This window comes from Dreissena polymorpha, chromosome 10 (assembly GCF_020536995.1).
Source record: "Dreissena polymorpha isolate Duluth1 chromosome 10, UMN_Dpol_1.0, whole genome shotgun sequence".
NCBI lineage: Eukaryota > Metazoa > Mollusca > Bivalvia > Myida > Dreissenidae > Dreissena > Dreissena polymorpha.
Window position 1 is genome coordinate 37074839 of NC_068364.1, and position 26225 is coordinate 37101063.

Genomic DNA, 26225 nt, shown 5'->3' on the forward strand with positions numbered 1-26225 from the left:
GTCCGCCATGCTAATCAGGGACAACGCTTTCAGCGTACACTGGATTTTCGTTTGGAAGAGACCTCCTTTAAACGAAAGAAATCCAAAAAACTGGAAGTTGTCGTCCCTGATTTGACTGTGCAGACTGCATACGCATCAAGCCTCGTTTTCCTATATTCTGTGTCCTAAACCTCGGTAAGAAATTATTAAGCAAAACATTTTTCGGCCCTATGTAGTGAAGCTGTTCCTTTTATTATATTTGAACATGATTTTAACACATGTGCAATAGTCGTGTGTATGATGTTTATTCCAATAAATTGTATATAAAACGTTATCATTTGTCATGCGTTGGTGTTATGACTTGTTATTTTGTCGTTCGACGATTGGCAATTCTTATTTGATATGAATTTGTTAAATCGTTTGACGTTTCAATGCAGAGTTGTCGCGTCATGCTCTCACATACATTCACTTCCACCACAAGAAAAACCTACCAGATTTGGTATGAATATTTTTGATGAATGTTTATGTTGTGAAACGTATCGTTTTCCATGATATTTTAAAAACAAAGTTTTTTTTTCAGTGACTGTTCGTATTTTTTCCACGATGAAAGTTAGGTAAATAGAATATCTTACTAGCATTAAATAAACTCCGTACATCTTACCTATAGTCTCCCTGCGAACACAATATTGAATCGCCTTCATATAGCTACCTAAACTTGAGAGTTGATACAATAATACAACGATCAAATAATTGCCTCAATATACAGCAGTGATTCACGATTCACATTACTTTCAAAGCAATTCAATCCATACTTCAAGTATAATAAACAGTGCTTTAAAGTTTGTACTCAATTCACAATATACCAATACACAATTCAATTTTCTGAAACTAGATGGTGTTATGCTTTCTACCGATATTTCGGTATTTGTATACGCATGCATTCAATTGAAAGAATTGTAAACAAAGGTGTCCAATTCAAACGCCGTAAATTAAACTATGTTTTGCACAAAATAAACTTAATCGATCTTTGGTAGACTATCGAATATAAATCATTTCTGATTGTTGATACTTAACAGTAGAGCTTTACGTTGCCCATTACTGAGTTTACAAGCCAAATATCCTTCTTCCACATGGTTTTCATTTTCATATATACCTAAATATTTACTAAATAATTAGATGTTCTGAAAATATATTAACATCATTTTTTACATCAAATCGTAAGGGTTAGTGTTAGGGTATTGGTGTATTTGATGTTTCAAGAAGTTAAACAAATAATGTACACATGAGTGTCATTACGTTCGTCTACAGGGATCGATATACTTTTACACCATTTCTCCAGAGGGATTAGTGCCAAACAAATTCACTTGTCCAAACGAAAAAGTTGTTTGACATTAAAATGTAACTAAGTTAACTTTTCAGTCAGTTTGCAACACTTATATATACATAGTTCACATCTAAAAGAGTGTGTTATGGTGTATATCTATATTTAAGTATCATCAAAATAAGATATTGTCTTCAAAATTTGCATATAGATATACCAAGACCATACCCTTGGGAAAGCGTTTTTTCCTATATTCTGTGTCCTAAACCTCGGTAAGAAATTATTAAGCAATTCATTTCTCGGCCCTATGTAGTGAAGCTGTTCCTTTCATCTTTGATTTATATCTTTGATTTCTTGTAAAAAGCTTTTATTATTTCATAAAATGTTGTCGGTAGTGGTAAAGGTGTAATTTTATTTCTAAAAATATTGCAGTGAGTTTTTAATTATAGTTTAGTCTTGTTTTATGATGAGATCACACTTAGAAAAAATACACTAGAAGATTGGTAACAAGCTAGGTAGATATTGTATGGGTTTTATCGGTCGTATATAATTCATAAAACTTCGAATTTTTGACATTCGTATAATGTTATTCAAAATGGTGATTAGGTTTGTTTTGTGGAAACATCATCAGAAGAAATGTCTACCGTAATAAATCACCATAACCGCCTCAACAATTCTTATTAACTGGTATTTTCATTAAAAATTATTTGAACTTGTTATTTATTGATGAAAAGTCTAAGTTTTATCGCACTTTTAAGATGTTCGAGTGCAACACAATGAATACAGTTTACAATCATAACTTGAACACGGTCGAATACCTGCAAAATGCGCTCTGTGAACAGAGGGTAATATGCATGTGCGTAAAGTGTCGTCCCAGATTAGCCTGTGAAGTCCGCACAGGCTAATCAGAGACGACATTTACCGTTTTTATGATATATTTTTTTGCTTTAAGACAGTCTCTTCTTAGCAAAAAATAGTTTAGGCGGAAATTGGCATTCGGACCGCACAGGATATTCTGGGACGACACTTTTCGCACATGCATTAAACCCCCTTTCCACATTGAATGCTTTATTAAATTAAACAATAATCCTAAAGTGCGTCGCATCGATGGGAGTGTGCTGCGACGCGGAGATTAGTTTCAATGAATACAAAATATACATTTCCCCGATTTCTCAGGGTAGTATATGGCTACGCAAATATCGAATCAATATTTCTCAAACTATATAAAACAATAATCCATTTGATACTTTACCAGCACCTTGAAAAAGAAGCCCAAATGTATACAGTTATAGACTACTTCGAAGCCTTTAACGTTTTGTTATAATTACCTCTCCTGCAATAGAAAATATATAAGAACAAACGCATTCTACGAACACTTAAAATCTTAATATTTCCTATGAATTTTTTTCTGGTTGAGTTCAATTTAAAATTAGCAGAACATCCGCATTAAATCAATGAAATAAGCGATATAAAAAGGCATTCTAAAAAATTTCGCGTTTACTTGAATACATTACCTCCCTTACGCTTATCGGCATATCAAAAATACGTATATGGACAAAACGTGTTTCCCGCAAAGCGTGATAATAAACCGCGTGCCCGTGCCACTCGTTCTCCAATTGCTCAATAAATAAAGTGCGAACTATCTTTAAACAGCTCGACCATATACAACACCAGCAAATAGGATTTCACAATAAATATACATGTAAGAAATTAGGGACAAAACATACATAGACTTATATAACCTGTATGTTGTCTACCGAACCCGATCCATGGCATAAAGCCTTATGTTCAGCCCGCTTCGGCGGTTGGAGGCTCGGCTCATTTAATTTGCGGTAATCGTTCATCTTAACTGTATTTGTAGAAACCAGTCGATCATCCTACTGGTGCTACCCAGTTTTGTTTTTCTGAAACTATTAAAATGAATACACACATTAGTGTATTTATATTACAGACACTCACTTGTTGTTATTAATATTGCCTTGAGCTAAACGGAAAGACCCAGTCGACACATCTCAAAGTCTGGCCGTGAGATCCGTCAGTAGACCATGACGCCTTGCATGAATTTATAGCTGCGCCATTGCGCAGGCTGGGCTTGAGCTACGCTGACCGAACCGCCATAAGGCCATAAGACCCATTTTTGCATGACGTGGCTCTGAAACTTTTAATTAAATATGCCAAAAGAAAGCCGCTTGCTAATCAAATAATTACATACCATATATTTCGATGGAGAAGTAATAAACTCATGATGAGCCTTCTGAGCACAAATCTAAATGTAATCGCCCGTAGTCAAAATGTTAACTCGCACTAATTTTGTCTCGGTCGCACTTTGTTAAACTGACGTGAACATACGCAGTGTGTGATGCTAACGTTTATATTTATTGAGCGAAACGAACATTTTCTATCACTTGATATATTTAAAGTGATATTATGGGCATTGTTCATTGTTGAATTGAGCTGACAAGAATTAACATGTGGTTACTGACCAATTATCTGCAACTCATCTTGCTACCAGTTGTTTATAAAAAAAAAAATTATTATATTCGATATTTTCCATTACTCACCCAGTCCTCTAAGCCGAAATGATCCGTAAAACAAAATAGTGTCTTTGTGTCGTATGAACGAATCTACACTCAATTTAGATTTCTGTCGTCAGTTGTCAAAACGAAAGAACGGTTGATATTCAAATGCATTATTTTTCTCTTTGCGGGATATTGTTTTAATATGGTGATGCTGCATTAACAAATATCAGTGTATAAACACCAAAAATAAACAACGGTTGCGATAGACACCTATAAACTGTAAGATTCCCATACTATCACTTTAAAGCGTTAAAGTTCACACGCACTGAATTACTCCTTTGTCGCCTGTTCAATTTGTTTGTTAAAAACATATCAGTGCTTTTGCATAATATACATATGCATATTATTTGAAAAGTATTCAGACCATAACTACGTCCCTTGAATATACAAGAGCCGCGCTCTCGATAAACCGGGCTAAGTGCATGTGCGGCAATTGTCATACCAGATTAGCCTGTGCAGTCAGCTGATACTTCCTTTAAATGGAACATTCCATGACAGCGCAAAGAGTCGTCCCAGATTAGCATGTAAGGACTACATAGGATAATCTGTGACGACACGTTACGCACATGAATTTAGCCCTGTTTTCCGAGAGCGCGGCTGACATGTTTTTACAAGCTCACACATACTAGTTAGTAATGGTCTGCATTCTAGTATTTATTCGAATTTTGAATTATTCCGTATTTACCACGTATTCAAAGATGTTGTTCAATTACTGATATATTAATGTTGTTCATATTGTACGAATTGTGCTTTACGCACGAGACACCGTTTAAAAAAAGGCGCAAGTGTTTAAGACGTATATTTAAAAACAAAATCGCCGTTGTCGGTCACGTTAACTCATTACATGCAAATACATTTGTTTAACTTAAAAGAGTCTCACGCAGCAACTATTTCATTAAACTTACAATAAAGTCTTACATATAATTTTGTAAACACTCATCCTCTCGGTTTTGTTTATACATGAATGATTTATTCAATTGAGCCCCGCTCTTGAAAACACGGGCTTCATGCATGCGCATTAAGTGCCGTCCCAGATAAGCATGTGCACTTCATTTAAGCTGATCAGGAACGACACGTTCAAATAACACTGGATTCACGAAGACGGGGCTTCCTTTAAACGATAAATACCATGAAAGCGAAGTGTCATCACTTTAACACTTCACGCACATGTATTCGACCAAATTTTCCAAGATCGAGGCTCAATTTTTGAAGTGACAAACACAAGCACGATTCAGCAATATTCATCATCAGTGGATCTGAGTAAATATGTCCGTGTAATTTCTTTGTTCAATTGTAACTGTTTTGATGGATGCATAAGGATTAACCCATTTATGCCTAATGGATTCTCCCGTCCTTCTAAATTCGATTAATTCATTTCCAAAATTAGGGATGTCTAGTATATTTATTTCTATAGTTAGAATATTTCTTACAGAAATTCTTTTAAGCAAACAGCTCAGACCATGATAAGACCTCGCATCATGCGTGGTCTCATCTGGGTCTACGCTGTTTGGCAATGCATTATTTCTAGACGTTAGGCATAAATTGGTAAAATTCCTACATATATTCTGCCGCCGTCAATAAGTATCAATTATTGTTAATTAAAATAAACATAACGGACGTTCGCAAAAACCATGCAATAGTTATATTTGTTTTTATTTTACGAGCGTTTAATTACTTTTTAATTCAGAATAATAAATACACATATCATACAAAGTCAATTTCATTATATCGCCATATTGGTGCAAAAACGTACCATGTGCCTTCTGATTTCAATGTAGGATGGTATCTTTTTGCATCACGGGTGCGATATAATATAACATAATATAATATAGTGTACTATAATATTAATATTAACACGGCACGTGCCAAATTTCGTACAAACAAAGAAGAAAATCGGCTATGGATTATTCTGCAATAATTATGGGCGGAACTTATACACTGAAAGCACACGCTGTAACTAAACAAAAAATGCCGATACATTTCCCACCAGCGTAATAATCCGGTATTTTATGAATGAAAGTGTGAGAAGTTATCTTCACGAAAATGGGAAGAATTATGAGCAATGCTTGGTCATCAGCAAATCAGAGATCCTTCGAGACTCGACCTATGATTTTAGTTTGATAATATTACTTCCCTTTTTCATAACGAGAGTCCGAATATTTACTTATAACTGGTATAACTTACACAATCATATAAACATATACATATGAAACAACAATTCCAAACACGCATTACCTTGTACCGTCATATAAATGAAAGATACCTTTGTTCAGATAGAGAATACAGTGCTGGATTGAACAACTCGTGAAAGTGCGGTTCCAAATATTGGCAAAAGTATATATTATGTCAACAAATGACTTTAATCTTTATATGTTAAGCTGTAATGTATCTTCACATATCTTGGTAACATAGATATGTAACATTGATTATTTTTTAGAAAGCAATTATGCCTAAGCATCCTTATTGCTGTTAGTATAAATAAGAATAAGAGTCGTATGAAAAGAGCTTTCAGAAAATCTATTAAACAAAAATTGTAACAAACAGGAACAACGACATCTGATCTCTAAATAAATATCATTGTTAAATGTAGTTTAAACACACTCATATAAACTGAAATTCATACATATGCTGCACATAATACAATTGATTAAAAATAAATCCTTTCACAATAGTTGTGGACAATTAAAGGTATCATTATCCTTAAAATTACTGAAGTTGCGTTATGACTTGATCTAGAATACATTGTCATTATGATTCTTTGAAATAATTTGAATTCTATTGATACTGGGTTTACATATAAAAATTACAATAAACTATTAAATTTTTATATTCAATCAAAAACGTCATTATGTTAACTGCCATTATAAGTAAATTGTTAGACAACTTTCTAGATAGTATTTTTAACCACTTATAATACGCAGAACACGCCGGACGTGCCAATTAGCGGCATTGTTTGTGCTGACCCGAAGCAACGATTGCTCGTAGTAATATAACGCATTTTCATAGTTTCCTTCCATTTCAAAGCAGTGTCCCAACAAGTTCAGTGAAGTCTCAATGTGATACATGTGTATCCTATTTCTTTTATCACAGATGTAAGACGCTAAGAATCTCAACGCATTTAGCTGATTTCCACGTTCACCGAGTCCCCCATACGTGAGGTACTGAAGATAGTGTATGAGTGGACGCGCATCTACCTCAGCATTTTCCATCCAGAGTTTCTCAATGCCGATTCTCTGTGCAATTTTCTCTTCACTGATATTGCGATTCATTTCAAACAGCAATATGAAAGGAGTGCAGTACGATTCTGCCTTAATAATTTGACACAGAATGTGAATGGTGATTCACCGAATTCGTTGCCAGTGTTGCCTGATAACATATTAGCAAACACCGTCAGATCACGGTCTCCTTGTTTTTTTCTACATCCACACACAGTCTTAACATTGTTGTGATACCTCCCCTCTACATCCTTCAACACTCGAACTGCCGCTCGAAGATGACCACCACAGTACAACATAGAAGCAAACTTTAAGCGACTAGAAGCTACATCCGAATTAAAGCAATATTGAACACGCCTTATATTTTCGCTGTCAAGAACGTTTCGTAGTCGCAAATAAGAAGATCCTTGCATTGAAATGTGTAACGCGTAAAGGTGTTTAATCCATTCGATAGCAGCAGCTTTCCGTATGACATTCGTTGAGTTTTCATAAAATTTGTGTATAACATATTTTAAATCTTGCTCGAAGGTTGAATGAGAACTGCGTAGATTATGTAATGTTATTAACCTATTTTCAAACATGTCACAACACTCAATCTTCAGCATTAATCTGATGCTGTTACGTAAGCATAAACCTCTGAGTTCTCCGGCCTGTACAATGTGCCGCATACTACACGCTTGTAACCGACATCCTATATTATCTATACCAATATAAAATACATCTTGCAAGTTGTCCCTTATCAATGAGTCTATGTACACTAGAAGGCGTTTTTGAAGCGACTTTGAGAGTTTTCCATCGAACAAGTTCACTCCTTCTATGATATAATGCGGGAGCCTTTCCAATCGCAGCCATCGCTTTAATACGTGTAAACAGAGCAAAAGAAGTAACATAAGGTTGTGTTCGCACCATAGAGAAGGAGGTGTTCTTTCTATGGTGAAAAACATTATAGTTTTACAATGAAAGCTTGTAAGAGATTCTCCAACAATTTTAGCGAATAATGATTTTTTTATTAGTTTGAACAAAATGTAACATTTTATTTGTGTCATATTAAAGCTAAACATCAACATCCGTTCTATCAGGTTTGGAGACAGTCGCCATTCTTCGAGCTTGTAGTCACTGTCTGGATGACCGGCTGGTACCAGGAAACACGGCGCTAACCGCGCAGCCTCAAGTAAATGAACAGACGGCCATGGTCTACCTCTACATCTGTCTATCCAGCGTTGTATTTCAGGAAGAGGTTTGAGCACATGAAATGCGTGTACAATATCCCAGTTAGGTACAAAACTCACAGAAGGCCCATTTTTGGTAACCTCTCCACCATTCCTTACCTTATACTCATACTCGAATCTCTGTTTGCTTCTTTCAGCGCTGAACAGTACTCGCCCAGTATCTTTTGCTACGTACATGTCACTGATCAGACTGGTCACCGGTTCCGGTGTATCGTTTTCGATTACTTGTAGCAAGTACTGTTGTGGTGGAATGGTGTCGTCGCGGAGCATCAGTAAGTTAACCATCGAAGCCTTCCAGTCTTCCCAGACGGTCATGATATTGAATGTGTTGTAACTTAATAGAAAATCAATATCCGACTGGAAACCGGTAGTTGTGGTTGCTTCCAACTGGCTTCCGAAATGGAAACATTCAACGTTATTTCCTTTTAGTTGATTTTTATCTGCTCAATTAGCTCCCTCATCAAGTAAGTTCTCCTCCGCTCCAATAATGTTTCCTTATCAGCTCCACTGTCATCAAGTGCTTCAGACATCCGGATAGATAATTCTGTGAAGTGCTCTGGAATCTAGAAAAACATTTAAAAGATCACGTTTGATCAGTTTTGATCATTGATACATATATATTTTATTTAGGTATGTGACTAATATACTCTGTTTATGTCAATTCCTTAAATTTAAATCAATCGGTTATATATGTTTGTGGATTATTCTTTAAAAATAGGTCTTATTTGATAGTTGATATCAAACGTGCAGTATGTTACATACATGACAACAAGTGTATTATATTTATTTGGTATAATCTATTATAAAGTATTATTTTTAAATATGTAAAGTGGATGACGATGTACATGAGACCTGATAAATTCATAAATGAGGAGGCGGAGATAGAAATTTATCAGAAATGATACATACACATTGTATCGGTTGAAGTATTATTTTAAATCGTGATTTTCTCTTCTTAAAAAAACTTTTTTGTCACGTGAAGGATATGAGTTTTGTAATTTTAAACTAAACATGTGTAATTATGGTTATTTTATTGCCTATCTTGTTTGTTTGTGAGTCGCCCCCCCCCCCCTCCCCGAACCAGCCGTTGGCAGTTAATCCGATTGCCAGTCTCTCAGTCAGCCTTTGTGACTAATTCGTCCGTCTGTCGAAATGTTCGTCTGTCTAACTGTTTGCCCGCCCCGCATTTCAAGACACAACCGGCCCGCACGAATGATACCATTCGATACACCCGCCCACCCACTCGCCCGCTCTAACCATGCCTGCCGCCCGCTGTTTGTCTATTTTCTGTATGTAATGTCAGTCAAGTTTTTTTGGTGCAAAATGCACGTTTGTTGGTCGTTTGGTCAGTTCCTCTTACCGCCCGACTATTAGTCCGTTTGTCCGTCTGCAAGCCTATCTTTATCAGTTTGTCAGTTGGTCCCTTTGTCACATCTGTACTTATTATGACAAGTATTAAATATCAGTACACACGATTTTAATAAAAACAAATGTAAAGATATACCTGCATGATTTTTGTTTGAAGTTTTTGATATCGCTTATGTTGGACCGCTTCGATGGAGTAAGCTCAAAGTACGCTCTTCTGACACAAATAGTGCCCACCTAATCGAAACCTGCAACATATTGAATAAAATAAATATACTGAAAACTATTTAAATACAATAAGAATATGAATTTAAATATAGCATCCATTTCTGAGCAAAAATAGTATGTATAAACACCATATGTTAAACAATAAATAAATACACAACGATGAAGTATTCAAGCGTTTTGCTTGAGAAGGATGTCGTGGGTATCAAACAATAAAAAGAAAAACGAACATTATCCATGTTTTCCATCTACGTTTCAGTGACTTAAAAAAATTGTAACCAGTCTATATGACTTTTTACTTAGACAAAAAATCCGACAGAGCTGGGACCGACGTTATCCTTATATTCCATATCATCCTAGTTTGCTCCTTTACTCAAATACCGAAACAGCTTTCCATACGAACAGTTTTCATTCAACAAATTACTCATTTTATGAATTTTAAGTATTTCGCGAGAGGTAATTTTGTGATGTCATATCACTTAAATCTTATATTGGTATTGTACAAGTTATTGCCCATTCATAATTTTTCTTATAATAAGCCATGCTGAAATATCAACTATGATAATGGCGACAATTCGTGTTACAGAACAAAATCTGATTCATCGTCTCTAATACTCGAGGCGAGGCAGGCATATTCCCTTGGTGTGGTGGACTTCTTGCTTAAGCGTCCTGTACTTCTTTGAACTTGTGCAACCAGAGCGTATAAATAATAAAGAATATTGGTATTGCGATATTACATAATTAACGCTGATTAAAAGAGTTTAAATAAGACACAGACTGCAGTCATGCAAGAAGCGCAATCGTTTTGAGTAATATATTTTTAACGTCGTAGCTAACCATGATTCGTAATACCGTAAATATCCATTTTCGCGTGTGCATTACGGACACATATATTCATGAAATTGGTCTTGAAAAGAGGCACGAAAGGATCAAATTCTTTGAAAAATGAAATTTTGGCAAAATAATTATGGCGTTTAAACGGATATAACACGAACTTGTTTCATTTAATGTATAGTATGCGGCCTGTTTGTTTTGCTTTTTTGTGTCTACATTTTAACGTCGTTATTGTGAGTATTCAATAGAGTTTATATATACATACGTTGGTCAGGATCAATTACCAAACATGAAAGCGCAGTTTGTTAAAGCAGTTACTTCTCTCATGTTTGTATAGCCCCTAAGTAATTACTTAAATTGTCACTTGGGTTATTTTCTTACTTTTAACTGACTTGTTTCTGTCAATGTTTGTTTTATTAACTTAATGGATAATGGCTTAGTAAAATAGCTTTAATCTACAAAATATATCATTTAAACTGCAATAGGAATCCACATTGTTCTTGTCATAGTCTCTTTTACATATATAATGATAAATTGCTTTGTACTAAAAGAATAAATAATCACTGCAAATAGTGGATGCTCACTTCAGATTTTCTTTAAAGCTATGATAGTTTATATGTTGATCAAATATCGAGCTTCTTTGGAGAAACGAATTTGAACGCTACACCAGTTCTCACATTTAACAATTTTAGGCATATTATTTCAACTAGTAAACAAGAAGGTCAAACGTCCTCGGTCGAACTGAGAGACTGAGCTTATTTTGCAATTTTGTTACTTTTTATACTTGGAAATAAGATCATTTGCAATAAACATATTATTCTCATATTTCATGATGATTGGACCAAACTTTTGCCTCTATGCTTTTCGCAAGCGTTTCATTTAATTGGAACCCGTGACTTAGATTTGATATTATGTGCCGTAGATCTGAACTCAGCCAATATATCATTAGAATAAATATTCTGAGCAAGTTACTTAAAGATCGAGCAATGCATGCCTGTATAATTTTTTCACACGACTTTTTTTTAGTTTTGTTCCCCTTTTATCATTTTAAAAATAGTCTATAGTATGTTCAAAGAAGATTGGTCAATATAAATTGTGTCAAGCTTTTATTATTTGACCCAGTGACGTAGATGTTGATCCCCTTAATCCAGTTTCGAACTCACCCGAGACATTTTTGGACAAAATTAAATGTTCTGGCATTGTTTCTTCAAGAATCCGAAGGTTGCACTATAGCCTTATAATTAAAATTACTCTGCCCCCCTAGCAATATTGTTTTTAAACGGACATGGACCACTTTCGAACTCAGCCGAGATATAATTGAGACAAATGTTCTGAAATGTTTCGTGATGATTCTGCAAAAAAATGTGACGTGCAGAGTGCTCACCAGGTTTTTCTCTCAGTTAAACAAGTTACCTAGTTTGTGATCCTACGAAACCCATTTTTGAACGAACTTCGATCTGGCCAATTGTTATGATAGTTTGGAAATTAATTGTTCCTCTAGAGAGTCATTAAGAAAATATTGACGATGTACGGACTACGGACAAAAGTTAAGCACAAAAAAAATCATAATGAGAATGTTCTGCTCTGGTAAACTAAAACAAAGACACCCATAGACCAGTTGATTGCTCGCAATCATTCATGCGCAGTGACTGATAGTCAAAACCAATGGTAAAGGTATCGCTAAGCATATGCATACATAAATGTGTTTAGTCAATAAATATATAATAATTCATGAAATACTAAAGGATATATGTAAAAATAGATAAACACTTATTAATGACACACTTTTTTAATTTAAAGAGATGTCGATATTGTAGGTGTAGATCTGGTTGTTATGTAATGCTATTGTATACATTGGTTATTTTTGAAAGCTGTTTTAATTGCATACAATGTTGTTGGAAGTGGTAAATGTGAAATGTTGTTTCTCAAAATGTAGAGAATGTAATATATAAACCCAAGTGTATTCCTAGTATTTGAGATTAAATATTTAAAAGTCATATACTTTTATCATATGTAAATAAGGTATACATACTAAACATATACACATAAATGCATCAATAAAGGCGTACATATAAATAAATTAGACATAATACAACAAAAATCGGTTGACATATTACTTTTATCGGCCCATCCGTCCATACACCTGCCAGTCGGTTTGAAAGTCAGTCTATCCTAGCGTCTTGTCTTTTTGTCTGTTTCTGTGTCCGTCTGTATGTCTGTTCGCCCGCAAGAAAGGCGGCCCGCCTGCGAGACCAACTGTTCAAGCGATGCTTGGCCGATTGTGTTATATTTTATATGAACTATACACACGGGGGTCATGATGGCCCTAAAGCGCTCGCCTGATTTTTGGAAAATTAAATGGTAAAATGTTTGACATTTCGGACCCATGCCAACCAGATTCCAGCTTGATCTTATTTTTATCAACATGTACACTCTTAATAAGTTGCAGCAAGATTGAGACATAAATGTGGCCTCTAAAGTGATCGTATGGTGTTTATAAGAGTTAACTGGTGACCTTGTTTTCAAATACGAACAGCGCAGATTATAACTCAATCTATATATATTATCAAGAAAAACACGAAATAGATATCGTATACGCTTACTGCATACATGATAATATTTTGGTAAACAGTATGCTTGTTTAAATTATATTATGTTGTCTTATTTCTCACTGCGTGAAAACATTGAAATCAGAAATTATAACGGTACTGTATCAATTGAAGTATATTTTACTTTGGCAAACATAATTTGTCGACGAATGCCATATCTGGTTTAATTCAAGGATATTAACGAACACACAAAAATAACTTTAATGTTCTTTGCAACAGCATGTTATTGGTCGAGATAACAGTTTTGACCGGAAAAGCGAACATATGTGTCCTTAAGGACAGCAATATAACATAAACGTAGCAATTGTATTGGCATAATAACAGGAAAAATCACGTTAAACTGTGTAATAACAATGATAAATATTCATTCATTTTATTGCCTATCTTATTTGTTTGTGAGTCGCCCCCCCCCCTCCCAGAACCAGCCGTTGGCAGTTAATCCGATTGCCAGTCTCTCAGTCAGCCTTTGTGACTAATTCGTCCGTCTGTCGAAATGTTCGTCTGTCTAACTGTTTGCCCGCCCCGCATTTCAAGACACAACCGGCCCGCACGAATGATACCATTCGATACACCCGCCCACCCACTCGCCCGCTCTAACCATGCCTGCCGCCCGCTGTTTGTCTATTTTCTGTATGTAATGTCAGTCAAGTTTTTTTGGTGCAAAATGCACGTTTGTTGGTCGTTTGGTCAGTTCCTCTTACCGCCCGACTATTAGTCCGTTTGTCCGTCTGCAAGCCTATCTTTATCAGTTTGTCAGTTGGTCCCTTTGTCACATCTGTACTTATTATGACAAGTATTAAATATCAGTACACACGATTTTAATAAAAACAAATGTAAAGATATACCTGCATGATTTTTGTTTGAAGTTTTTGATATCGCTTATGTTGGACCGCTTCGATGGAGTAAGCTCAAAGTACGCTCTTCTGACACAAATAGTGCCCACCTAATCGAAACCTGCAACATATTGAATAAAATAAATATACTGAAAACTATTTAAATACAATAAGAATATGAATTTAAATATAGCATCCATTTCTGAGCAAAAATAGTATGTATAAACACCATATGTTAAACAATAAATAAATACACAACGATGAAGTATTCAAGCGTTTTGCTTGAGAAGGATGTCGTGGGTATCAAACAATAAAAAGAAAAACGAACATTATCCATGTTTTCCATCTACGTTTCAGTGACTTAAAAAAATTGTAACCAGTCTATATGACTTTTTACTTAGACAAAAAATCCGACAGAGCTGGGACCGACGTTATCCTTATATTCCATATCATCCTAGTTTGCTCCTTTACTCAAATACCGAAACAGCTTTCCATACGAACAGTTTTCATTCAACAAATTACTCATTTTATGAATTTTAAGTATTTCGCGAGAGGTAATTTTGTGATGTCATATCACTTAAATCTTATATTGGTATTGTACAAGTTATTGCCCATTCATAATTTTTCTTATAATAAGCCATGCTGAAATATCAACTATGATAATGGCGACAATTCGTGTTACAGAACAAAATCTGATTCATCGTCTCTAATACTCGAGGCGAGGCAGGCATATTCCATTGGTGTGGTGGACTTCTTGCTTAAGCGTCCTGTACTTCTTTGAACTTGTGCAACCAGAGCGTATAAATAATAAAGAATATTGGTATTGCGATATTACATAATTAACGCTGATAAAAAGAGTTTAAATAAGACACAGACTGCAGTCATGCAAGAAGCGCAATCGTTTTGAGTAATATATTTTTAACGTCGTAGCTAACCATGATTCGTAATACCGTAAATATCCATTTTCGCGTGTGCATTACGGACACATATATTCATGAAATTGGTCTTGAAAAGAGGCACGAAAGGATCAAATTCTTTGAAAAATGAAATTTTGGCAAAATAATTATGGCGTTTAAACGGATATAACACGAACTTGTTTCATTTAATGTATAGTATGCGGCCTGTTTGTTTTGCTTTTTTGTGTCTACATTTTAACGTCGTTATTGTGAGTATTCAATAGAGTTTATATATACATACGTTGGTCAGGATCAATTACCAAACATGAAAGCGCAGTTTGTTAAAGCGGTTACTTCTCTCATGTTTGTATAGCCCCTAAGTAATTACTTAAATTGTCACTTGGGTTATTTTCTTACTTTTAACTGACTTGTTTCTGTCAATGTTTGTTTTATTAACTTAATGGATAATGGCTTAGTAAAATAGCTTTAATCTACAAAATATATCATTTAAACTGCAATAGGAATCCACATTGTTCTTGTCATAGTCTCTTTTACATATATAATGATAAATTGCTTTGTACTAAAAGAATAAATAATCACTGCAAATAGTGGATGCTCACTTCAGATTTTCTTTAAAGCTATGATAGTTTATATGTTGATCAAATATCGAGCTTCTTTGGAGAAACGAATTTGAACGCTACACCAGTTCTCACATTTTACAATTTTAGGCATATTATTTCAACTAGTAAACAAGAAGGTCAAACGTCCTCGGTCGAACTGAGGGACTGAGCTTATTTTGCAATTTTGTTACTTTTTATACTTGGAAATAAGATCATTTGCAATAAACATATTATTCTCATATTTCATGATGATTGGACCAAACTTTTGCCTCTATGCTTTTCGCAAGCGTTTCATTTAATTGGAACCCGTGACTTAGATTTGATACTATGTGCCGTAGATCTGAACTCAGCCAATATATCATTAGAATAAATATTCTGAGCAAGTTACTTAAAGATCGAGCAATGCATGCCTGTATAATTTTTTCACACGACTTTTTTTTAGTTTTGTTCCCCTTTTATCATTTTAAAAATAGTCTATAGTATGTTCAAAGAAGATTGGTCAATATAAATTGTGTCAAGCTTTTATTATTTGACCCAGTGACGTAGATGTTGATCCCCCGAGACATTTTTGGACAAAATTAAATGTTCTGGCATTGTTTCTTCAAGAATCCGAAGGTTGCACTATAGCCTTATAATTAAAATTACTCTGCCCCCCTAGCAATATTGTTTTTAAACGGACATGGACCACTTTCGAACTCAGCCGAGATATAATTGAGACAAATGTTCTGAAATGTTTCGTGATGATTCTGCAAAAAAATGTGACGTGCAGAGTGCTCACCAGGTTTTTCTCTCAGTTAAACAAGTTACCTAGTTTGTGATCCTACGAAACCCATTTTTGAACGAACTTCGATCTGGCCAATTGTTATGATAGTTTGGAAATTAATTGTTCCTCTAGAGAGTCATTAAGAAAATATTGACGATGTACGGACTACGGACAAAAGTTAAGCACAAAAAAAATCATAATGAGAATGTTCTGCTCTGGTAAACTAAAACAAAGACACCCATAGACCAGTTGATTGCTCGCAATCATTCATGCGCAGTGACTGATAGTCAAAAACAATGGTAAAGGTATCGCTAAGCATATGCATACATAAATGTGTTTAGTCAATAAATATATAATAATTCATGAAATACTAAAGGATATATGTAAAAATAGATAAACACTTATTAATGACATACTTTTTTAATTTAAAGAGATGTCGATATTGTAGGTGTAGATCTGGTTGTTATGTAATGCTATTGTATACATTGGTTATTTTTGAAAGCTGTTTTAATTGCATACAATGTTGTTGGAAGTGGTAAATGTGAAATGTTGTTTCTCAAAATGTAGAGAATGTAATATATAAACCCAAGTGTATTCCTAGTATTTGAGATTAAATATTTAAAAGTCATATACTTTTATCATATGTAAATAAGGTATACATACTAAACATATACACATAAATGCATCAATAAAGGCGTACATATAAATAAATTAGACATAATACAACAAAAATCGGTTGACATATTACTTTTATCGGCCCATCCGTCCATACACCTGCCAGTCGGTTTGAAAGTCAGTCTATCCTAGCGTCTTGTCTTTTTGTCTGTTTCTGTGTCCGTCTGTATGTCTGTTCGCCCGCAAGAAAGGCGGCCCGCCTGCGAGACCAACTGTTCAAGCGATGCTTGGCCGATTGTGTTATATTTTATATGAACTATACACACGGGGGTCATGATGGCCCTAAAGCGCTCGCCTGATTTTTGGAAAATTAAATGGTAAAATGTTTGACATTTCGGACCCATGCCAACCAGATTCCAGCTTGATCTTATTTTTATCAACATGTACACTCTTAATAAGTTGCAGCAAGATTGAGACATAAATGTGGCCTCTAAAGTGATCGTATGGTGTTTATAAGAGTTAACTGGTGACCTTGTTTTCAAATACGAACAGCGCAGATTATAACTCAATCTATATATATTATCAAGAAAAAATATTCTGACCAAGTTTCGTCAAGATAAGAGAAAAAAGTGGCATATAGAGCGATAACGAGCTAAATGTTCACGCCAGACACCGACGGACGCCGGGAACAGGGTGATCACAATACATACTATGAAAACCTCGTTCTAGGGCCATCTTATACAAACCATTGACTTACCTGAATGTTTGTTTCAAGTCCTGATACAATCTGGTGTTCGACCGCTTTGATAAAGTGAACACAACACACTCTTGTGACTCCTTGTAAGAATAAATATCAGAATAAGCCATAATAATACTAGAAACTGTTTTATAACATATGCAATTCCTATGACACATTTATATATACATTTATACACTCGTCTGTCAATTAAATAGTTAATTTTATCCAAGTTAAATATCTATCTTTAGAGGTAAACTTGTATTGTACGAATTACATTCAGACTGTGCTAAACTGAACAGTCCTATAAATAAAAATAGTTTAAGAACAATATGCTACAAACAAAATATTTTTGTATTGTTCTACTGTATCAATAACTAGAAAATCAATTCTTAGGTACATTCTGATTGTTGTTTTAACAATAACTGACCGATCAGAATGGTTTATTATGGCAATTATCAACGGTTAACTTTCCACTGAGAAGGAAGAAGTGATCATTAAACAATTATCTGCACCAGAAACCATTGGTAATTACAACAAATATTAACGCTTAAACTAAAAAAAATTCTTTCACAACCTTATGTGATTTGTCTTATAATTTTATGCGCTTTTTCTATCTATATTTAAGTGGAGTCACAAAATCGTTGAATGTCATAATATCTGAATATATTTACTGATACATACAGATAACTTGTTTTCTATCGCAAATTTAAAGCCCAATATAAACGCATAAAGCCAAATAATTAACTCGTAGTGATTGGCTAATGGCAGAGTAAACACTGCCCTTTAAGACCGTCTACTGTTCCGAATAGATAGGAGACATTACAATTAAGATGTAAAGTGTATTGTTATACTAATCATGTATATGAGTTAGACATAAATGTCATTAATTCCTATGTCGTGCATGTTTATGTTATAGTTGGAAACTTTATCCGTAATTCCGTTTAACATGTTATATTCTACCCAATGGTTTGTCGAAAAAGTGCGGGATTAACAATGGATATACTACTATGGTAAAGACAAATTTCATTGTGATAAAAATAGAATAATGTAAGAAAATAACTTGTAATATTGTCCATATAAATGTCTGTTTTTCAAAACAAAACTGTTTGAATCATAAGGTTGAATAAAATCATTATCTTCATTTATGTAATAAAAATAAATACCTGGACATATTATTATGTGTTTTCTATTGGTTTATTATTTATGTATTTAGTCGATGCGAACCACTCATTAAACAGATAAATGACAAATATCGGCCCGATAAATAATCTAGCCGACATCGGTCCGAGAAACATCCGATGGGCTAAACGTGTTCAGCCGTATACACCTAAACATTTCATAGACGAATGCAACTTTTCTCCATATAGAAACATTTCATTTTAACAATATTAATTACGCAGGTATAAAACAGCGTTATTTAATTAATTAATATTGTTGAACGGTTAAGTGTAAATATGTATATTATTTATTCTAAACTTAAACAACTGCTCAAGCAAAAATCTAATGACAATAATCTGCATACACAATTTCCACGTGTGACATGTTTGCAATAAATATGGTTCTTTTGATTACTTGTTACGAATTTCACTCTACAAAGTAAATTTTTATGAAAGTCAAGATCTAAGATGCAACGTTAATTCGAATACTACTAATGTTCTTGATTGGGAAAAAGCGCGGCAATAAGGCGCTGCTAAGTTTTAATTGAAAATATGAGTGGTTGATCGATAACATACCCTCTTATAATGTTAAGAGACCATTTACTTATCGATACACGCAGCTAAAATATGTGTACATTGCACATTTAAAGCATATTGAACAAACTTACTTCAAATCTATGGTGTATCCAAATTATTAAAATGCAAAACGCGTGTGGTTTAATCAGTGATGTGCAGTTTCCGTGAAGTTGTATTTTCCGAAGGAAAGTTAAACTTGAAAGGGTGATTTATTCTGTGAACAAGTCGTGTCTGTGTTGTTAAATGTATCGGTTGTGCCGTGTGCAACCTGTAGCTACAAGGTTACAGTATACTAAATACTTGTGGTGTTCAATGCTATACCCTCTAAAAAATGGAACTTCATTTATTTGAAGAAACAATTCTCTCTATGGGCACTTGCCATGACTTTATTTGTAGAAATTTATGTGTGCATGCGGTAGAGAAAACATTGTTGTATACTACAAATTCCGTGTTTTGCTTTTAGGTTGGAGACTGCATGAGACTTTGACAGATGGCGGGAAACCATCATCAACTGGAGTTAAGCCGGTAAAAAGATGGCCTTAAAACAGTGACCGTTGATTCGCGTCGAGTTCTTTCTTACATACTGCATGACCTATCTTTTTTATTGTTTAAATCAATTCGGCTCGGAACGCTCTTTAAGAAAAGGTATGGTTATGAGGGTGTCTACGCGCAAAAGTTTGACTTTATTTTTCGTTGAAGTTGTTGGTTTTACATTGAATTTGATAAGGAAATCTTTTGGTATATTGTAACCTAAACTAACTTCAGGTAAAAATTAAATGTTGTCTGCCAGCGCAAAATATGACTGGGAAAGCTGGTTTTTGGTCATTTCTTAGCAAAAGAGAAGAATATAAGTGCATTAAATAAATGAATTCAGATTATTTCACCTGGAATAGTTGTTTTTCAAGTTGACCCCCCACCCTTATAATGCCGAACAAGGGCTAACTTGCTTTCCGTCTTAAATCCTAACGCATATTGGTTGACCGTGTAGCGTTAATGTGATACATGAAGTCAGAATTCAACGCCAGGGACTCCGTGATCCAGTAACGCAACAATAGCTTGTGCGTAAAGCATGAACATTCAAACAGAGCCCCATTTCACCGACATGGAATGGCGGACATTTTTACAGTTTGGACACTGGCGGCGGCTGTCGAAACCACCCTAGTCGTTGACCGTGTTACAGGGGGAACGCTGGTAATGTTCGTTATGTCCGGCATATCACAAACACTGGCGGCTGTCGAAACCACACTAGTCGTTGACCGAGTTACAGGGGGAACGCTGCTAATGATCATAAGGTCCGGCGTAGCACAAACACTGGCGGCGGCTGTCGAAACCACACTAGTCGATGACCTTGTTACAGGGGGAACGCTGTTAATGTTCGTTAGGTCCAGCATATCACAAACGCTGGCGGCTGTCGAAACCACACTAGTCGTTGACCGAGTTACAGGGGGAACGCTGCTAATGATCGTAAGGTCCGGCGTAGCACAAACTCTGGCGGCGGCTGTCGAGACCACACTAGTCGTTGACAGGGTTACAGGGGGAACGCTGTGAATGTTCGTAAGGACCGGCTTAGCACAACACTGACGCCGGCTGTATGCACACCTAAATCACTCGCGGCTTCTAGTACAAGATTGCTTGAAACAATATGGCTCTTATTGTGCGGAACAGAGATATTCTCGCACTTAGTATCATGCAAAAAATTGTCTTTAAATATAAACTGATCAAGTTCCTTTTCTATTTTGTCAAAAACAAAGTTAGTTAGTCTGTCTTGTAATTTAGTCAATCTAGCCTGTATCGTTCTATTACAGCCAGTCTGCACTTTTTCTCGCGAAGACTCGTTAGGAATTGGATCGGCATCATGCCGCTTATCATTAACACATTCGCCCGCCTCAAGACGTTCAAGTCTCTTAGCAACCGTTTGCAGTGTAATTTGTAATTCTTCATTACGGGCTTCTAAACGTTTACAATAGGATTCTAATTTATTAAGGTCTTTAAGTTTTCTTGGTTTTTAAGCTGGAGTATCTTAACCTCTTCTTCCTTTTTCTTTACTTTCAATTCACGTTCTCGTATATCACTCAACTTAGTTAAACAAGAACATTCTGCGCTGCTAACTTCAACACTCTGCACTAGCTTCTGCCTGGAGGTATCGTTACTACTTTTGCGCGACTCGACACTTGCAGCACTAACAGTAGTGATTATCTCTGACTCTTGTAACTGACCACTGTCCATTTCATCGTGTAAGATATCGAGAGCCACCATGCTCTCTGTTGCCTTGGTTACCTTTGGAATTTGTAAGCGCAAATTAGAGTCTGATTTAGATTTTGACATAAGTTTAGGTTGGTTCTTTTTGTCAATATGCGATGCAACACAGTATGTTTTTAAAGACGTTTGCTCATCAAGGCTAACACCAGTTTGTTCGCATTCATTTAACGTTTTAGACGGTGTACTTGTGTCAGAAGTTTTACAAAATCTACAGCAAAACGACTCGTCGTGAGACGAAGCCAATTGTTCAATTTCATCTTTCTTAAGCTTTTGGCAATGATAATGGATCCAATGAGAACCTTTGGTACACAGCACACTATTTGTTTTGCATGCACGGTTACAACCTGGGCATTTATCAGAGTCTTCTCTACAGTTATTGATGGTTATCGCTGCACCAGCTGCAGACAGAGCATTTGTACTTTGTTTTGAAAGAAATTCGGTCAACTTTTCAACCAGCAGGTCATTAAACACTTTCAAATCTATATTGTTGCTTACGCACAGAAAGTCTACAATAGCATTTATATTTGGCATATCATCTTCCAGAAATTCCATACAGTTTTTACCATTAAGGAGAAATCTACTTGTGGTTACATAAATGTTGAGCGTATACCTGACACCATCGGCTTTAATGACTCTATAGACCCTTTTGGTTCGATTGACTCCAGTATTGTCAAATGTGTCTGTGACTTTCACGTTACAATTTTGCTCAGACAGTTTATTAAAGTACTGAGAGAGTGCAATATCAATTAATTCAAACAGCACTGCGTCGGTTGAGAAGACTATATTGCCTTCACTGAGTTCGTATGATACGACATGAGCTCTTTGAGCGGCCTCAAGTTTGTTCCTTAGCATTTTGTCGATGTTCAGGGCATAATTTTCAAACTTCTGTGTTTCTGCTTTCGGCAGAGGTTTCCTATTTCGAACTTCCAAGGCCATGCTTACCATACGACCACCCCTCACGTACCAATAATATGAATTAATCAAAGGATAAACAATGATATTTTCAAGCTGGCTCTCACGACCTGCTATCAAGTGCAACAATATTGCAATTAGAAAAAGATGCACAATCATTAAGATAGCTTAAGAAGGGACAACAACGGTTTGCCTACAATAACCCATAGGGACGACAGTAAAGCTACTTGAAAAGTCGTAAAAGTGTCTAAATTTGAGGACACTAAACAGTGTTATTTTCACACCAGCACTCACGGCCTGTGACCACGTGCAATCGGTAAAAGTTACAAAATCATAAACGCAGTTTAAAAAACAACAAATTGTCTACAATAAAACACTGGGGCAGCGACAAAGCATCTTAGAATGTCATAATAGGGTCTGATTTGAGAACCCTAGGCAGTTTTCTTTTTTACACTGGCACTTCTTTTCAGCTCAATTCAACTGGCACTCACAATGTTGCTATCAGTTAAAGTTACAAGACCATTAGGATAGCTTGAAAAAAGAAAACAACAACAATGAATTGCCTTCAATAAAACATAGGGATGATAATGAGGCTACTAAAATGTCATAAAAGGACTAAATTTAGACCCCTAGAAAATTTTCTTTTCACACCGGCACTCGCTACCTGCACCACGTGCAACAAAGTTATTCACAATAAAAGTTTCAAAGACATAGAATAGCTTGGAAACTACGAACTATCTACTAAAATGTCATAAGAGGGACTAGATTTAAGGACCATAGACAGTTTTCCTTTTCACAACGGCACTCGCGAACTGCACCACGTGCAACGAAGTTATTCACAATAAAAGTTGCAAAGTCATTAAAAAGCTTAAAAACTACGAATTATCTACAGTAAAACATAAGCACGGCACTAAGACTACTAAAAATGTCATAACAATGTCTATATTTAGGGTAAAAACAGTTTTAGAATGTCCAAAGTAAAAAAAATCCAAGATGGCGGCCACTATCGATTTCCTTTGTCCACGTACACACGCAGTTATTTATCTACACCGAGCACACATAAATTGGGAATTTGGGCAAATAACAAAAGTCCTGTCTTTCTCTTATAGCTGTTCCTAGTATTGCCGCATCTCCTCCACCCGAATAATAAGTTAAAAATCAGTTAAAAATTTAAAAATCTAAGAGCATAAAAAGTACGTCCTTCCACCACAACACCGCCACCGCATGAACCTGTGAAACATGCATGCCAAATATCAAGTTGCTATCTTGAATATTGCAAAAGTTATTACCAAGGTTTAAGTTTTGTGACAGACACAAACAGTGACAGACAGGCCAAAAACAATATACCCTGATCATGCGATCTGGGGCATACAAACTCAAACATGCAAGTAAAAATGATTCAAATAAGCGCAAGATATATATATATGGAAGAAAACATCAGAAAAAGGAAAATATGATATACTCTGGGTTTATCCTAGAATAAATGAATCTTCATTATGCATAGCACAAACAACTTTATCATCCATATATTGTGAGCCTACAGTTATACGCATACAAAAATAAATGATACATTAAGTACATTTTTGGAATGGGTCTGGAATATTAAGGCAATTACCTGATATTTTTCAACTTTTGATTTACAGCTGAGATGAACTTCTGTAAAATCCGACAGAAGCTTGATTTGCTTATTCCGTGGATATCACCCACTTCCGAGTAAAAATCTCCCTTAGCAAGATACCTCAATGATGCTAAAATCTATAAATAAAAGAATTAATTATATATATGATTTTTCATTTTCTCATTACCAAAACAAACAAAGGGGACAAATGCACAAAAGGGAATATGATAAAAATAAATACTTTAAATGGTTTTAGGGTAGATCTTAATGGGATTGTAGAGTTATATGGCATAATTGGGCACTGCAGACTTGGGCGCAGTATTGAATTATCTTATAAATAAATTGTTAGCAAATGAAAACAATATAGAAACAAACACAAACAGTATTTTGATGTCATCATAATTATATGCATAGTAATTTTCTTAATCAAGATGGTATTATCACCATTCAATTTATTTTAAGAGACTCTTTTGATAACCGTATGATTTTAAGGACATTTGTTGTTTTGGTAAGTATTTTTCAATCACAACTTGTAGAAGTATTACAAGGTCATCATTAGCGGGTGGGGTAAATAAGTCTTCATTTATTTTCTTCGATAACTTCACATCGACGAATATAAAATGAGTAAAACATTAATTATGATTAAGCACCACAACAATTTAAGATAAACCTAATTATCAATATAAGCTTTTATTCATTAAAGATACAAAAGTTATCGTTTGATTGTTTTGCGATTAAATGTGTTGTCAATTGCTATGTAAACAAACTTGTAAAGGGCAACTACTCTAAAGTTGTAATGTTAAATTCTACTTTGTTGGTTGAACATAAATACAATTTTATAACTATAATTGCGTAAATCAAAAGTTTCTTCGCCCTTTTTACATACCTCTGTGAGGGGATCAATGGCATGAGATCGCCGGCAAGTTGGTGCTATTTCTTCCCCAATCAAAACCACCAAACGCTCTATACCGCCCCTACTTAAACGATATCTGGATACAATGTCCTCATCTCTTAAGTTTTCGAGAACTATTCTCTCTCTAAACAGCCTTGGAATCGGTACTTTGCGTCTTCTTTCATCGTCGACGAGGAAAACGACCGCCACTTTTACGTTAATTTACGGTTGCCTAGTCGTATATTTATGTATGAAATTTATGTAAGATGAATTTACGATTTGCTTGATGAAACGCTATTTCACTGAAACGTCGTAATGTATGTAAATCGTAATTTACAACTAGTCGTAAATCGTTGATGAAACGGCTCGCAACATAATTACACTTTTTGAGGCACAATACAATTAAACTAAAATAAATGTCAAACCGAAACGTGCTGATAACAGTGATTATCTGCATGTATAATTATATTCAGAAGGTTACTGGAGGTTTCGGCGAAACACCGGTTCGGCGAATTGATTATAAATAGTAGGTGTTAAACCGGTTCGGCGAAATGATTTATGGTTGATCACGCCTTTACATAACTACTTAATAGGTGTGAATAGATCGATGTACAGCATTGCTATCACATTCAAATTGTCGGCGAAGTGTTAGCAAACACCATTGTGTTGCCCATCAGCAGATCAATTAATATTGTAGTTGATTGCTCAAATCAGCGCACGAGGAGCAATTAAACAGTATGCATGAGTATTTAATCGTGTGAATAAAACCAAGGAAAAACAGTGTGCAGTGTAATATTTTATTGAAATACCTTTTAACGATTGTTCAACATGTTCATATTCACAAATTTACTTGCAAGTGATTATACATAAAAAATAGTCATAATTACCTTATTTACTTATGCAATTCACCATGTACTAAGGCAATCAATTTGCAAATGATACAACACAGACAATTCAATATACATGAGAGCATAGCTTTTAACAATCTT

At 35.1% G+C, this 26225-nt stretch overlaps 2 protein-coding genes across 3 annotated transcripts in view; both read right to left on the reverse strand.

Annotated features, from left to right (window-relative positions):
- The window catches only part of LOC127847340 (uncharacterized), a 56874-nt gene extending 31173 nt beyond the window's left edge, over nucleotides 1-25701 (reverse strand). The window contains exons 1-3 of one of the 2 annotated variants that reach the window (XM_052379175.1): nucleotides 25231-25701; nucleotides 24342-24481; nucleotides 17841-17920 (exon numbers count right to left, since the gene is read on the reverse strand). Coding sequence is in view for 1 of the 2 variants with exons in the window: in XM_052379176.1 (XP_052235136.1) it covers nucleotides 7332-7762 (431 nt within the window). In the remaining variant the exon portion in view is untranslated. Of the gene's footprint in view, nucleotides 1-7331; nucleotides 7980-17840; nucleotides 17921-24341; nucleotides 24482-25230 lie in introns of those variants that run through there. The other variant, XM_052379176.1, reaches the window with a different exon arrangement.
- LOC127849050 (uncharacterized) overlaps nucleotides 7909-26225 on the reverse strand; it is a 40323-nt gene continuing 22006 nt past the window's right edge. Inside the window, exons 4-5 of the mRNA XM_052381772.1 lie at nucleotides 8001-8292; nucleotides 7909-7948 (exon numbers count right to left, since the gene is read on the reverse strand). Of these exons, the coding sequence (XP_052237732.1) occupies nucleotides 7909-7948; nucleotides 8001-8292 (332 nt within the window). The remainder of the gene's footprint in view (nucleotides 7949-8000; nucleotides 8293-26225) is intronic.